The 16,105-nt window shown below is 38.9% G+C and overlaps 1 protein-coding gene across 1 annotated transcript in view; it reads left to right on the top strand.

The window, feature by feature from the left end:
- The window catches only part of plxna4 (plexin A4), a 328,266-nt gene that overhangs the window by 180,596 nt on the left and 131,565 nt on the right, over positions 1-16,105 (top strand). Inside the window, exon 5 of the mRNA XM_060890039.1 lies at positions 11,347-11,447. Coding sequence (XP_060746022.1) covers positions 11,347-11,447 — 101 coding nt within the window. The remainder of the gene's footprint in view (positions 1-11,346; positions 11,448-16,105) is intronic.

Here is a 16,105-nt window from a genome sequence, read left to right as displayed (position 1 = left end):
AGCGCAATTACAAACACTTTTCTTTATGTCGGCCCTCGGGGAAGAGTCGCTCGTTTCTCCTTCGGATCGTGAACCAGCCATCTGGCACCTCATCAGTGAAACCTTCGATAAAGACGACCTTTAATTTCGGTTATGGACTGGGGTTCAGCTGCAATCATCCCTGCATCGTGCACCATAATCCTCTATGTTTATGATTGCAGTTTTATTGGCTTTCCCTGAGCAGCCTACTGTATAGTCAGTTATTCATTCACCGAGAGAATAGAAATGCAAAGATTAAAGAGCGAGTTTAATTTCAGATGGCTGAGGAAAGCACGTGCTTTTGATTTGTAACTTATTAGTTTTATGGCCCGGTGAAGCACTTCTTCTTGTTCGAGAGGGTAAACATGCTCATATTTTATGAAGTGCTGATGCAGCAATGTTTTCTCAAGCGCAAAAAAAGTTGTGGTGCGAAAAAAAATGACATATAGACACTTTTTATACACAGATCACATGCTAGTCACGTTTGGTGAACAATCCTTGTAGCCCTAAAGCCAAAAACTAAAGAAGAAAACATCAGATTCTAGCTTGTTTAGCTAGCGTATTAGCTGCGTTAGATAATATCAATGATTAGCAGAATGCTTGAATTGATATAGTAGTTTTATATTTTAATAGGTTTGATGTTACTTAAAATGAGACCATGGTATCTGCCTTTTAAGGAATTTAGCTCAGATTCATGCTAGTTTTATAGTAGCTAGCTAGCAGAGGAGCTCTTTTAGCTAATATCCATGATTAGTAGAATGCTTTGTTATGGTTTGTTTTGCTAGATTGGGCTGCTGTTAAGAATAAAGTACTTCAAATGCAAATATTTAATAAGTATAACAGAGACTATGAAGCTGAAATCAAGCTTGGGACAAGTTCAAGCTTGTTCACTAGCAGCTAGCAAGCATATTAGCTGCATTAGCTAATGTCACTCATTATGGATTGATATTTTTATAGGTTTGGCTGGTGTTTCTTAAAATATGTGGAATATAAATTGAGACTGGAATCACATTGTGTCTGTTTTTGAGGACTGATGCTAGTTAACTAGCAGCTAGCTAGCAGAACATAGGTAACATTAGGTCGTGTTTTTAACTAAATAGTAAACAAAACAAAATACAAAAAAAATATGATTAAAATACTGTTTCTCTGATAAATCCTTGTAGCTCTGGAACAAAAAATAATAAAGGAATCATCAGATTGTAGACATGTTTTAGCTTATCAAATATTCCTGAGAAGGAAAATTACCATAAAGCAGAGTTATATTAGATCTTCTGTGCTGTAATATAATAGAAATGTAAATTATTTCTAATACAGTATCCTTAAAATCCTTGAGGTTTATATTTTTTTTTATGGAAAAAATGTGCTGACAGATTATCTTACGCCGATGCGTCAAACAGATCACATGCTCTCTGGAGGAACAATAGGAATAAAATGTGATATTGTGACGATTTGTAGATTTGTTTTGTTTTCTTTCGCCATCAGAAATTTAAATTCTAATTAATTTTTTTTTTGTCATGTAGACAATCAGTACACGGTATGACATGCAGTAAAATGTTTTTTATGACTATGTTTTATGATATACAAATAGAGTCAAACAGAATAAAAATCAAATAAACATTTTTGCTTAAAATAAAATAATATAAAATCAAATAAAATAATAAGCTGTACAGATCAGAGAGGAAAAAACTGAGAAAATGTTTTAAAAATATATTTAAAAAAATTTGCATATAAAAACAATACAATGCACAGGAGACATGACAAATAAAATGAAGTTAGATAAAATAAAATAAAACAAATAAAAAAGGCATATTTTTTATGCCTCCACAATAATATGACAATTTAATAATAATAATAATAATAATAATAATAATAATAATAATAATTTATTGATGTACATATTTATAATTATTAAAGAACATCAGGTGTATTTTTATCCATTTATAGTTCCATGCTGTTTTATTCTTTCAGTATGTGGTCACAATTATATAAACGGCATAAAGGAGAAAATGTGATTGTATTTCGAGATTGAAACACACAGACGGGAGGAAATGATGAAAGTGAGATATGCGTTATTGCTGTGTGTGTGTGTGTGTGTGTGTGTGTGTGTGTGTGTGTGTGTGTGTGTGTGTGATGTTATAGGTGGTAGTGACGCATGGAGCCTGTAGGCTGAATCATAAAGAATTAGCTGTGTGTGTGTGTGTGTGTGTGTGTGTGTGTGTGTTGTTGGGTCCACAGCATCAGAGGCTGAACACAAATCCACTTAACGTGCAGAGAAGCTGCTTCACCGTACAAATAATTGCATTTTCCATCTGGGGCCTGGAGGGACTGAGCAAACACTGTGCTTCCTGCTAACCTGGCTAAATATGGCCCAAGCTGACTAAAGTCACAGATTGTGTGTGAGAGTGTGTGTGTGTGTGTGTGTGTGTGTGTGTGTATATGTGTGTGTATGTGTGTGTATGTGTGTGTGTGTGTGTGTGTGTGTGTGTGTGTGTATGTGTGTGTGTGTGTGTGTGTATATGTGTGTGTGTGTGTGTGTGTGTGTATGTGTAGCTCACAAATGAGTCAACCCTCTGAGCCATCTCTTTTAGGTGACCGTCGAGAGCCGACCCGCATGTACGAGCTTTTGTGATATTTTTTGTTGTTTTGTTTTGTTTTGTTTTTATTCAGAGATGCAGGTCTTTAGTGAAATTTAATTAAAATGTTTCCATGGAAACCTCTTTTCAACCTCTGAGCTGTTCGTTAGCACAATAGTGATACATGTTTGACTTTGCTATCATAGTCCTGCTCCTCCGCATTAGGGTTTAATAATAAAAACAAAGTGGAATTCAAATTGCAAACACATCATTAAATAAGAAATTACAGACCACAGACTAGCAACCTGGTCAGAAGCTGCGATTAGCCCTAGCATGTTAATAACCATAAAAAATGTAAATTAAAAAATGGATGAGATGGTTGGCATGGTGACACAGAGGGAAAAAAAGTTTATAAATAAAAAGGTATTAGCTAGCTACATTACCAATAGTTAGTGATGTTAATATATTAATGGTGACAGGTTTATCTGGTGTTATAAAATACTTTTTTTCTTTTTAAGCTAGTAATCTAGCAGCTAGTTAACAGAATGGCTACATAATCTGTTTCAATTAGACGATATCCTGATAAATACAAGCTAGTTAGCTAGCAAGGTAGGGACATTAGCTGCTGTTAGTGATGCACCGTAGAGGATCAAGTTATAGCTCTCACTCACTCACTCTCACTCGTTTTCTACCGCTTATCCGAACTACCTCGGGTCACGGGGAGCCTGTGCCTATCTCAGGCGTCATCGGGCATCAAGGCAGGATACACCCTGGACAGAGTGCCAACCCATCACAGGGCACACACACACTCTCACTCACTCACGCAATCACACACTACAGACAATTTTCCAGAGATGCCAATCAACTCTTGCCTGTCTTCAAAACTTGAGAGCCCTGATTATAAACAATGTTTTTAAATGTTTAAAAGTATTCTAAGAATTTGATGATCAAAAAGTAGATTAAGATGTTGAAATGACGCTTCCGAGCTAGCTAGCTATCAGATATAACAATTAAAATATTACAACTATTTAGCTAAGTAACATAAGCTAATTCTGGTAGCTAATGTTGCCTACCAGAAATAGCTTATGTTACTTAGCTAAATAGTTGTAATATTTTAATTGTTATATTTTGCTACAGTTTTCTGGAACTATCTGATAGCTAGCAAAGTAGCTACATTAGCTAGGGAAAATCCAGGCTAGTTTACAAGCAGTTAGATAACAGGGTGGCTACATTAGTTATACTTTACAAACATTTTTATTGTTGTGGGTTATTCCAACAGATTTGGCTGCTGTTTAAAATTAAAACGCTAAGATGATTAAGATACTTAAACGAAGATTTCAAACTAGCTAACGATCAGGTAACTAGCAAGTTAGCTGCATTAGCTAGGGATTACAAATATAGTTGAAACTGTTGAATGTTATAAAATAAATTGCTGATAATTTTGTCTTGATAACATCTAAAAGTACTATTTCAAGCTAGCTAAATATCAGCTACATAGATGACGGAGTGGCTAATTTTGCTAATATGAAGTGGTTATGGTTTTGATATGAGCTGCTTTCAGTTAGCATATCCTGTGTTATGTATTTATGGTGATTTTACCAGAATGTGAGGAAAAGTTCACTTTTAAAGGCAATATTTTAAAGTCCAAGTGTTGTCTTATGTCTTCCGTTTTGTAACAAAAACTAATAACGAGGGAAAACTAAATATATTGTTGTGACATCAGTTACTTCACACTACAAGCCCACGAATGTGAAAGTGTAAAGAAGCTTGGAACAGCGAGCTAGAGGTTTAAAATTAGCCACATGGCTACCGTGCCCTGTCTTTGTGCCGCGCCTGAGTTAGCATGCCGGATCGTATGAGCTGGATGTCTGTTAGCGAGGAGACGTATACGAGCAGGCTGTGATCTAGGCAGAGAGATAAATGGAGAGAAGAGTAAATAATAGCTCATATTACACCAGTTCATCTCCCTCTGACAAGCAGACGGACACTGGTATGGATGCGACTCTGATTACGCTTTTGATGTCGGCATAAAGAAGACGTTGTACCTGAGTGTGTGTGTGTGTGTGTGTGTGTGTGTGTGTGTGTGAGAGAGAGAGAGAGAGAGAGAGAGAGAGAGACAGATCTCTTGCAGGGTGGAAACGTCCAAGCGGGACACTGATGGATTAAGTTCATATGTCATCCATGCTGCTTCTTTGTCATCAGTCTTCTGCTTCATTGGAGGCTTCTAAACTCTTCCAGAAAAGAGAAGAGGGAGAGATGAAAGGGAATGATGTGTGTGTGTGTGTGTGTGTGTGTGTGTGTTCATGCAGCTGTGCTTATTTTTTACTTTTTTGTTGTCTTTGGGAACAACTTTGATAGGAAGCAGCTTTTGCAGTAGGCTGAGTGTTCAGCTGGGAGTCGTTTGTACTCCACTGATTCTGTGGATCATCCTGTCATGATTCTGTTACCAAAAAGAAGGGGGTTATTAGAGTTAGCAGCTAAGAACAGATCAAATAACAATAGAAAGGAAGAATAGAATGAAAGCAAGAAAACAAGCAAGATAGAAAGAAAAAAGAAAGAAAGAAAGAAAGAAAGAAAGAAAGACAGGGGTGGAGGGAAGATAGATAGATAGATAGATAGATAGATAGATAGATAGATAGATAGATAGATCTACAGTATCTATCTATCTATCTATCTATCTATCTATCTATCTATCTATCTATCTATCTATCTATCTATCTGTGTCTTCTGTCTTTCTTCTTTCTCTCTCTTTCTCTCTCTCTCTCTCTCTCTCTCTCTCTCTCTCTCTCTCTCTTACACAAACACACAAACACACACACACACACACACACAAACACACACACACACACACACACACACACACACACACACACACCCAGATGACCTGATTCACATTTTTTATAACAAGTATAAAGCCTATTTTCTGACTCAGAACTTCACACCTCTGCTGTTTATAGCCAGAAGGAACTGGACACTTTCACTGAACTTGTTTTTAAATTGCTTTAAAAATGAATGAAACGCTTTGCAGTTAGGGGTTTGTTTATTTTAAACAGATAGATGGATAAAGTCGATTTATTAAAATGAATTAAAGGCTACATTACGAACAGCATATTGAATATGCAAATGTGCCTAATTGCTCATTCTACACATAAAAACATATTAGTCTTAAAAAAGTAGTAAAAGAGCACAGATCTGAAAAAAAAAATCTATTTTTTAAGGCAAATTAATTTATTTTGTTTATGTTACAGAAGGATCTGGATCGAATCTCACTTCCTAACAAATAATCCAAAGTCACAAGAAAAAAAAAAAACTCTGGAATATTAAGATTTGGTTTTCTGTATTAGCAATTTTTCTTTTTTCTGAATAAAATATTGAGCTTATAATTATCGGTCCCAGCACTGAGCCACGTCCTTCCTGCTTAAGGCTATAAATGTGCATAATTAATGAAGTTTTTTTTTTTATTCGTTTAAACGGTCATTTTGAGTATACTTTCATGAAGGGTGCCAATACTTCTGACAGTATTCGTTTACATGCTTGATATGTTGCTCAATATGCAGTTCAGTATCTTTAACCTCATATTTGAACATCATAAAAGCAGAAACATTTGCACACACACACACACACACACACACACACACACACACACACACACACACTAAACCTCTTCGCTCAGATTAAGCTCGTTTCATGAATATTAAAAAAGCTCATACTGAAAAACTAGAATTTCTCCACATTTCCAAAGCCTTATTGTTCATTATAGCAGAAAGTTGTGGTTTTTCTATCTGCTTCCTGTTCTGCATCACTGCCTTACCTGCCAGTGATTGGCTGCTGGAGAAGTGTGTTTGTCCCGAAAGCGCAGCTTTAGAGCTGTGAAATGGAGTGCAGTGAGATTGGCTTCGTAGATGATATTCATCAGACGGCAGGGTGAAATGGGGAAATGGAGAAATGGGTTGCTTCCTGGAGATTGAACCAGTCTTCAGGATCAAACCTGGGTGAGAATCTTTTACTAAGTTTGGCCTTTTATTTTTTAATCACATTCAATGCCTCGATGCAGAGCAATGTTCCATAAATGCAGTCTATATTAAAGGGCACTCTGGATTAATCCAGAAGGAGAAAATATCAGATGATAGGATTTAAAATTGTATGGTGTCGATTCGCAAAATCCGATTGGTCATTTTCTATAACGGCAGCTCTGCAGCTACAAATCTCGACAAGACAGATTCACTGAGACCTGGATGCTGGATGCACCACATACAGGAATAAAAACATAAGAGCTCTGTAACAGTCAGTAAGTTTAAAGGCTTCAGGACAGAGGACTTCTTAGGAACAAGCTGACATGCTGGTGATGCTAAGCTGCTGTAACTGTAGTGATGCAAGGATCAAAACATTAAATCGTCGCTGTCAGGCGGAATCCTCGTATCTCCAAAACCGTTATTTTTCAGGAAATTAAAAAAACGCCGTACCTTATCTGCAGTACACAGGGTTTAGTCCGCGTTGCAGTGGATTGTCTTGCGCTAAATTCCTGTCCTCAGACGAGCACCAGAACTAGCGGGGGTCAAGATTTTTTTTTCTTTGAGCCCAGTGTTTTGAAGACATTTACCTCAGAAGACGTGTTGATTCGTTGCGACTCTTCTTGAGGAGAAATATGCCGTGAAGCTCTCCCGCGGAGTGAGGAAGAGGTGGACAGTTGAAGTGTTCAATGGAGTTATGAGATTTGCGCTCAAGCTATTTTCAAGACTTTAGATTATTTAGGTTAATAACTTGTAAAAATAACAGACCCACGTGGGGACTGACCAATAGCATCGATATGTGAAAAAATATGAAATTGACCAAATTTGGACATACGAGGTTTCCGCCCGACAGCGACGATATATAACCATAAATGGATAAAAACCAGAGTTTCTCTTGTGACCTGTGTAAAGTGACTGAAGGGATGTGACAAAGCAAAAGAATCATTATATATATTTTTTTATATGTAAGAAGATTGATGTACTGAATTGAATTGCTGTTTAGTGAATCACTGAATCAAATTATTGAATTGAATCTCTGAACAGCTGTTTAGCGATTCACTGAATAAAATAGCTATTTGGAATTATGATTATTGAATTTAATCTCTGTTTGTTGACTTCAAGTGAACAGCTGTTTAGTGAATCAGTGAATCACATGGGTGTCGAATTGAACACTGATTTGAATATCTGTGTGGTGTATTGAATTGACTTGCTATTTGGTGAATCACTGAATCAAATAGCTGTTGAGAGGATAAATTGATTGTATTGCTGTATAATGTATTGCATCACTGTTTAGTGAATCACTGAATCAAATAGCTGTTGAGCAAATTATTTAATTGAATTACTGTTTAGTATATTGAATTAAACCATTGTTTAGTGGAATAACTGAATCAAATAGCTGTTGAGTGAATCAATGAATTGAATCAATGTTCAGTATATTGTTTACTATATCAAATAGCTATATAGTGGCTCATTGAAATTGAATTGAATCTGTCTTAATTTACCAAATTTCCTTTTTAAGCTGAACTGTAAGCCTACGAATCATGAATCGAATCAATCTGTGGTTAACCAGGGATTCATTCACCTAATGATCACCTTTATATCCTTTGTGTCTATCAGTCAAGAGTATGTTTAATGTCTTGTTGGATTAATAGAGAGGTATGATATAATAATCAGTAATATTCAGGGGTATTGCAAGCAGTTACTGTGAATTTTTAATATGTAACCGAGAGCAACTGTTGCACAATGCTAGTCACCTTCTTTATCTCTGACCAGCAGTCACAATATCTCCAGCTGAGCTTGTTTAATATTTCCAAATTCTATTTGAGGAGGTTACTAATTTCTTACAATTTTGTCACAATATTTTCGATCATGAGCAAGCGCCCAAGCTTAGTAGATGAACGCAAACCGACGACGACGATGATGATGATGATGATGAATGGTTAGTGATTTGTCATAAACAAAGTCATTCAGTTCTGTGAATGTGTATAAGGAAGGTGGGTCAAGGGCAACGTTTCTAACAGTAGGACATTCGTTCCCAGCATTAGTGATTACTGAAAGCTGACAGGAAGCGTTTAGAGCGTCGCTGTTCCTGAATTGACACATGCAAATCTATGCAAACCACTTGAGATTACGGTGCACTGTGGGGAAGTGTTTGTCTCACGGCTTCGGTTCTAAGTAGCAGTCAGAAATCTCTCACGCTGCGTCTCTTGCTCTCAGGCTGACAGATGATTGACAACAGTCATTGACCGCTGACGGGTTATTAATCAAAAAACAGACAAAAGCCGTGGGCTCTAAACCTTTGCCCCGGAGACAGCGATGGCACAGGGTCCTGTCCCTCCTGGGTTATTACATCTATATTCCAGTCTTTCTCACACACCTCTCTCTTGATCCTGATATAGAGGAACTCGACTAAATCCTGGCACGTTCTGCAGTTTAACAGGCATGATGTGTGAAGCATGCAAATGTACATTACACATCCACGTTCTCATCATTTCACATCATCACCAGAGACATTTCTTTTTTGACTGGTGTGAAAAAAAACGGTGCTTGTCACTCTGACATGATCTGGCTAGAATAATTATATATCAGAAATTTAGCCGCCTGTTATCTCAACCTGTAGGCTCACATCTCCACTTCCTTGTCATGTGTTCACTCTTTCTCATCCTTTTTTTTTTTTTGGTCAAGTCCCCTTTTACTTTTACTTATACATATTCCTTAAAGAATTTAACAATACTGAATACTGAGTTAATCTTTTTTTTTTCCGATGTTAATGCCAAACCAGGCGGGCAGGGTGGCTTAGTGGTTAGCACGTTCACCTCACACCTCCAGGGTTGGGGGTTCGATTCCCGCCTCCACCTTGTGTTTGTGGAGTTTGCATGTTCTCCCCGTGCCTCCGGGGTTTCCTCCGGGTACTCCGGTTTCCTCCCCCGGTCCAAAGACATGCATGGTAGGTTGATTGGCATCTCTGGAAAAAATTGTCCCTAGTGTGTGATTGCGTGAGTGAATGAGAGTGTGTGTGTGTGCCCTGCGATGGGTTGGCACTCCGTCCAGGGTGTATCCTGCCTTGATGCCCGATGACGCCTGAGATAGGCACAGGCTCCCCGTGACCCGAGGTAGTTCGGATAAGCGGTAAAAAATGAATGAATGAATTAATGCCAAACCAGTCTTCTACAATACTCTTTTAAATGTTTATCCACTCTTGGTTCCTCACTGGTTCTTCAGATGGTTAATAGTTCTTTGCTTTCTACTTGGAAGCTTTTCAGAGGAGAAAACAGTCCATTGAATCTCCAGACAAGTGAAAATACTTTTTAAGGTTTTAAAAAAAACAACATAGATTCTTGAGGGATCTTTGGACGGTTAAAGCTTCCTTGTTTCCTGAAGAAGTCCTACTCCAAACCTTTTGGGTCTTGGTAAATATATTGTGCTTTCCATGGGGAGTATATTTGAGATTCTCTCTGACAAGTAAACTTTTAGGGTTCTAAAGAACCATGTAAGAGAAAATGGTTCTTTTAGGGATGTCTAAGTTTGGCAACTAAAAGTTATTTCATTTGGAAACTTGTCTGAAATGGAAATGCTCTGTTTTGGGGTTCTACAGAGAACCTTTTCATGGATTAATGCTGATGGTCAAACTGAAGAACCATTTAAGGTAAATCTTGAACAACGATGTCCTCTCTTATGCCCCTTTTCCACCAAAAAGTACCAGGTGCTGGTTCAGCGCTAGCACTGGTACTGGTTCAAAGTTGGTTCCACTAGCGAACCTTCTAAGAACCGGTTTGCCTTTCCATCGGTTAGAGAGCATCACAGAGCCGAGTCTGACGTCACTGTATACGTGTCACGTTACACAGCAACGTTAGTGCAGCAGCGACAAACACAAACACATCAACAATGACAGATGTTGCTTTACTGTTAATGCTCATGGCTCAGAAAGTACATAACGTTATTTTATCATTAACACAGAAAAAAAGTTAGCCTTAGCATGTAGCTACCTACTGTCATGTGTGCTGATAAGTGATCATATTGCAGTAAAGTAAAAGTGTATTAAATATTGGTATATTATCAAATGCACTAACAGTAGCCCCGCCCACAGCCCCTGACACAAGCGGTTCTTAAGTCTAGACCAGCAACGTTTTGGTGCTACTTAAGAACCACTTTTCCTGGTTCAGAGCCGGTGCTTTGGCTGTCGAAAAAGAAAGAACTGGTTCTAAATTAGGCTCCGAACCAGCACTCAAACTGCCCCGGTGGAAAAGGGGCATTATTGAAAAGGGTTCTTGAGCGGCTCTTGGGCTTGACAAATGTTATTTTGTTGGGCTCTCCAAAAAAAAATATAAAGTATTTTTTTCCCAGAGATCCATCAGAAGGAATATTCCAGATGTTGTATGTTAGATGTTTAGTTATGTTAGTTTAACAGGGTTCTTTTAGGGTTCTTTGGATTGGCAAGTTTTTAGGTTTCGAAATACAGTTTTGTTTGGAAAAGGAAACAGGAATCTCTGAAAAGGAAACGTTCTCTCGTTGTGTTCTTCATTGAAGAGAAGCTTTTTCTATGTTCTGTTGGAGTTTCAGCTGGAACCGTATTTGTTTGGAGGAAACACTCTGTTGTGAAATGTTGCTTTAGATATACAGCCAACGATACACACAGAACTCGTCTGACCTATTCATTTTACCGTATTTCGATCTTTGCTGTGGTCCTTTGACTGATTCTCTCCATATTTCCCTCTCTTTCTTTTCTTTCTCTTTCTCTTTTCCAGCTCACTCGTGTTCCAGTAGAGGCTTGTGAGCAGTATTCATCCTGCAAAGAGTGTCTGGGCTCCGGAGATCCTCACTGCGGCTGGTGTGTGCTGCACAGCATGTGAGTACTTCCTGTTCACCTCGTATTCATGCATGCATGCATTTAGTACTGAAGCCAAATGAAACTTGTTCCAAATTTCAATTCTATACCAATTCTATAACGCTGACCACACGGCTGTGTGAACGATCAGAAGCAGCTGTAGTTACATACAAGCTAATGTTACGATGCATTATAGCACACGCCTTTAGGGTCGAATCAAGTCTGTAATAAGAAATAAAACAAATACACACACACACACACACACACACACACACACACACACAGTCCCTCTCCTCATCACAGAGAGATGAGTTAGATGTACTGGGCCCTCGGGGGGTCTGGCACATTTCCCACTTCACCATAAATTGAATTGGATTCTCATCATCTTGTGAAGACCCTGGAGGTGTGTGTATGTACGTGTGTGCGTGTGTGTGTGTGTGTGTCTTCAGGGGGATCTGCAGCGTTTTCTAATCTCCACGCCAATACACACCTTCTTTTCTTTCCTTTCTTTTTTTTTTTTTTTTTTTTTTTTTTTTTACAAAACGCTCCCTTATGTGCGCACACACACACACACTCACACACACACTCACACAAACACACACAGACACACACTCACACAGACACACACACACACACACAAACGCAGTCACACACACACACACATGCACACACACACACACATGCACACACACACAGACACACACTCACTCACACACACACACACACACACACACAAACGCAGTCACACACACATGCACCATGCACACACACACACACACACACAGGCACACACTCACTCACTCACACACACACACATGCGCACACACACACACACATGCGCGCGCGCACACACACACACACACACACACACACAAACGCAGTCACCGCAGTCACACACACACACGCACCATGCACACACACACACAGACACACACTCACTCACACACACATGCACACACACACACACACACACACACTCACTCACACACACACACACAGACACACACTCACTCACACACACACACACATGTGCACACACACACACACACACACGCACACACACACACACTCACTCACACACACACACGAACACACCAGCACAAGCATTGAGGAGGCGAAACAGCAAAGCCAGGTCATAGTGTACAGATCACACTGTAAAGAGACGTAGAGGAACCACAGCTGTGAAATCCTTGCAGCTGCTTGTGTCTAGATTTCAATAGTTTTTTTATGAATGCAAATGGACTTATATGGACTTATTATAAAACATTATTCTACCAGAGTACAGAATTGTCAACAATCCTAGGTCAAGCTAGCTAAGCCAAGCACATAAAATATCACTCAAACCACCGTTTTTTACCTTTGTATTTAAATTCTATTAGCTTTAGAAGATGTACATATAAATACATTAGCTACTACTATTCTTTATTGGGGAAAAAAAATCTGGACATACTAGCAGATGCTACGCAAAGCTACAGACTACACAGGTGACATCATGCTAACGTGAACGAACGGTCAGACTTCCCTCTTCCCCATCAACTAAGGTGTGAATGTACTGGGAGAAAGATGCTGATTCTGTCGAGTTGCCTGCGCTCTCATAGGACAGATGAAAGCATTAGTGGGCTCAGGAATGTGCTTTTAGCTCTCAGCTTGGCTAAGTTCAGAGACACTTAAAAACTTGTTCTCTCTCTCTCTCTCTCTCTCTCTCTCTCTCTCTCTCTCTCGTGTGCTGTTGCTTTTTGTTGTTCGGTGCATTAGCAGAGAAAGGTGAGACTGGGAGCTTAAATAGCATGTCTGTGTTCCAGTTCTCCAGAGACTCTCAGACCTCTCGGTAACATTCCTCTACCCTCCGCTCGTCCCCGCACCGGCCCCAGCCTCTCCTCCTCTAGTGGGCAGAGTTACAGCTTTGATCCCTGTTTGAATGCAGACACAGATCTTTTTCTCAGGCTATTTATAGATTTTTTTTTTTTTTTTTTTTGTCGAGAGGGATTGGACGTAAATCCAGCCCACCTCACGTGGGAACTGAGCCTGTTATCATGTCGTTGGTTATCTGAGGTGACAAGTGCTTCATTGCTCTGACTTGAATCTTGTCATAAAACTAAATACTTTAAATTGAGCTCTTAAATTGAGCTCTGTTACTCCTGTCCATTTCAGATTAGCTGGAAATTTCATTTCATTCCATTGTCCAGTCACCTAGATAATCGATTCCATTTCTGCTTTTGCGTACTCCAAATATTTCCATGATATTAACTATATTAACTGTGGCATCCTGTCAGCGATAGCCGGTGCCTCTCAGGGTAAAACCCAGGTCCAAATGCAGGGAGAAACAAAGATGGGAAAACACTGGGGAAAAAACATAACTAGATTAGAAATTAAACTAAAACTTAAAACTACGTAACAGAATACACAGACTGATGGCACAGAACAGAGACCACGGAGCAAAAAAGAAATTCGAAGACGACACAAATTCGAAGACGAGGATAAATATGGAATCAGTTAAAGACACATAAGGGACAGGTGTGCAAAGGTGAGAAGGCATTAAGGCTAGGATGGATAGATAGATAGATAGATAGATAGATAGATAGATAGATAGATAGATAGATAGATAGATAGATAGATAGTGTGCATGCGTCTGTGTGTATGTGCACGCATGTGTGTGTGATAGATAGATAGATAGATAGATAGATAGATAGATAGATAGATAGATAGATAGATAGTGTGTGTGTGTGCATGTGTCTGTGTGGATGTGCACGTATGTGTGTGTGAAAGAGAGAGAGATAGATAGATAGATAGATAGATAGATAGATAGATAGATAGATAGATAGATAGATAGATAGATAGATAGATAGTGTTTGTGCATGTGTCTGTGTGTATGTGCACGCATGTGTGTGTGAAAGACAGATAGATAGATAGATAGATAGATAGATAGATAGATAGATAGATAGATAGATAGATAGATAGATAGATAGATAGATAGTGTGTGTGCATGCGTCTGTGTGTATGTGCACGCATGTGTGTGTGATAGATAGATAGATAGATAGATAGATAGATAGATAGATAGATAGATAGATAGATAGATAGATAGATAGATAGATAGTGTGTGTGTGTGTGCATGTGTCTGTGTGGATGTGCACGTATGTGTGTGTGAAAGAGAGAGAGATAGATAGATAGATAGATAGATAGATAGTGTGTGTGTGTGCATGTGTCTGTGTTGATGTGCACACATGTGTGTGAAAGAGAGAGAGAGATAGATAGATAGATAGATAGATAGATAGATAGATAGATAGATAGATAGATAGATAGATAGATAGATAGATAGTGTTTGTGCATGTGTCTGTGTGTATGTGCACGCATGTGTGTGTGAAAGAGAGATAGATAGATAGATAGATAGATAGATAGATAGATAGATAGATAGACAGATAGATAGATAGATAGTGTGTGTGCATGTGTCTGTGTGTATGTGCACGCATATGTGTGTGAAAGAGAGATAGATAGATAGATAGATAGATAGTGTGTGTGTGTGTGTGTGTGTGTGTGTGTGTGTGTGTGTGTCTGTGTGTCCAAAGCCAAAACGACTAAAAATAAGAGCAAAAAGACCAAAAATTATTCCAAATGCAGTGTCCCCCCTTCAAGCCGTATTTGGATGCTTTCACTTTTTCGGGATGTGGTAGCCTAGTGGTTAAAGTGCTGGACTACCAATCAGAAGGTTGTGAGTTCAAATCCCATGTCTACCAGGCTGCCACTACTGGGCCACAGTTACAACATCTTTTAATAAAAATAACAGTAACTGAGTCCCAGGTAACATTCTAGATTAATGTAAACAGATTAAAAATAAAACCATGTGCAATTATTAATCTGGTGAAGTTTTGTGTGTGGAGACGGAAGGAGTCTCCAGTGTTTAGTCTCGTATCTCGTATCAGTCAGTCTATTACATTTAATTATGAATTCATAAAAAAAGTGTCCATCATAAATACATAGAAATAGATTAGTGATGGTAATAAAAGGAATAAAATCCTTAGCAATTCATTTAAGCCTCTTTATGTTCATGGTCATCGACTCCTGCTGGTTACTGGTTATATTTCCCTTTAGTTACTAAATCCGAGCAGGCGTCTTTGCAGACTTCTCACACACGCTACTGTTTCTTCACGCCGCCGTGGTCAGTGATTTATTTCACAAAAGGTGATTATCTAAACAGAAGTCATTGATCGTTTCCTGCCAAGGGGATTTCTGGATGTCGTCCATGCTGATGTACTGAGCTAGTGTGGCTCTAATGACCTGCCGGTACTTAAAGGAAAAGAGCTAATTGGCAGCTGCAGAGATGGCTGTCAGAGAGAGGCAGATATATATCAAATCTCTCTCTCTCTCTCTCTCTCTCTCTCTCTCTCTCTTTCTCTCTCTCTCTCTATGTCTCTCTCTGTCTCTTCACAGCCAGCTTTCATTCTCTTCCTGAAGGTTGAGGGGGAAAATGCTTTAAAAGGACAAAGGCATGCCCATTTTGTTCGCCCAGTTAGCCTAGGGGAAACGGGTGGTCGTCGATATAACAGGGCTTTATGCTGGAACAGAGTGTAGTCATGCAGACCGAAGTGGAATCACGTGTTGTCCTGTTTCCTGCAGCTGGAACAATGATGCTGGTTTAACAGCATACACATTCAGTCGCTTTTTGGAATTTTCTAACACGTCTT

This window comes from Tachysurus vachellii, chromosome 16 (assembly GCF_030014155.1).
Source record: "Tachysurus vachellii isolate PV-2020 chromosome 16, HZAU_Pvac_v1, whole genome shotgun sequence".
NCBI classification, from domain to species: Eukaryota; Metazoa; Chordata; class Actinopteri; order Siluriformes; family Bagridae; genus Tachysurus; species Tachysurus vachellii.
Note: the sequence above shows the minus strand (reverse complement) of the source record. Positions and strands in the feature narration are given on the sequence as shown.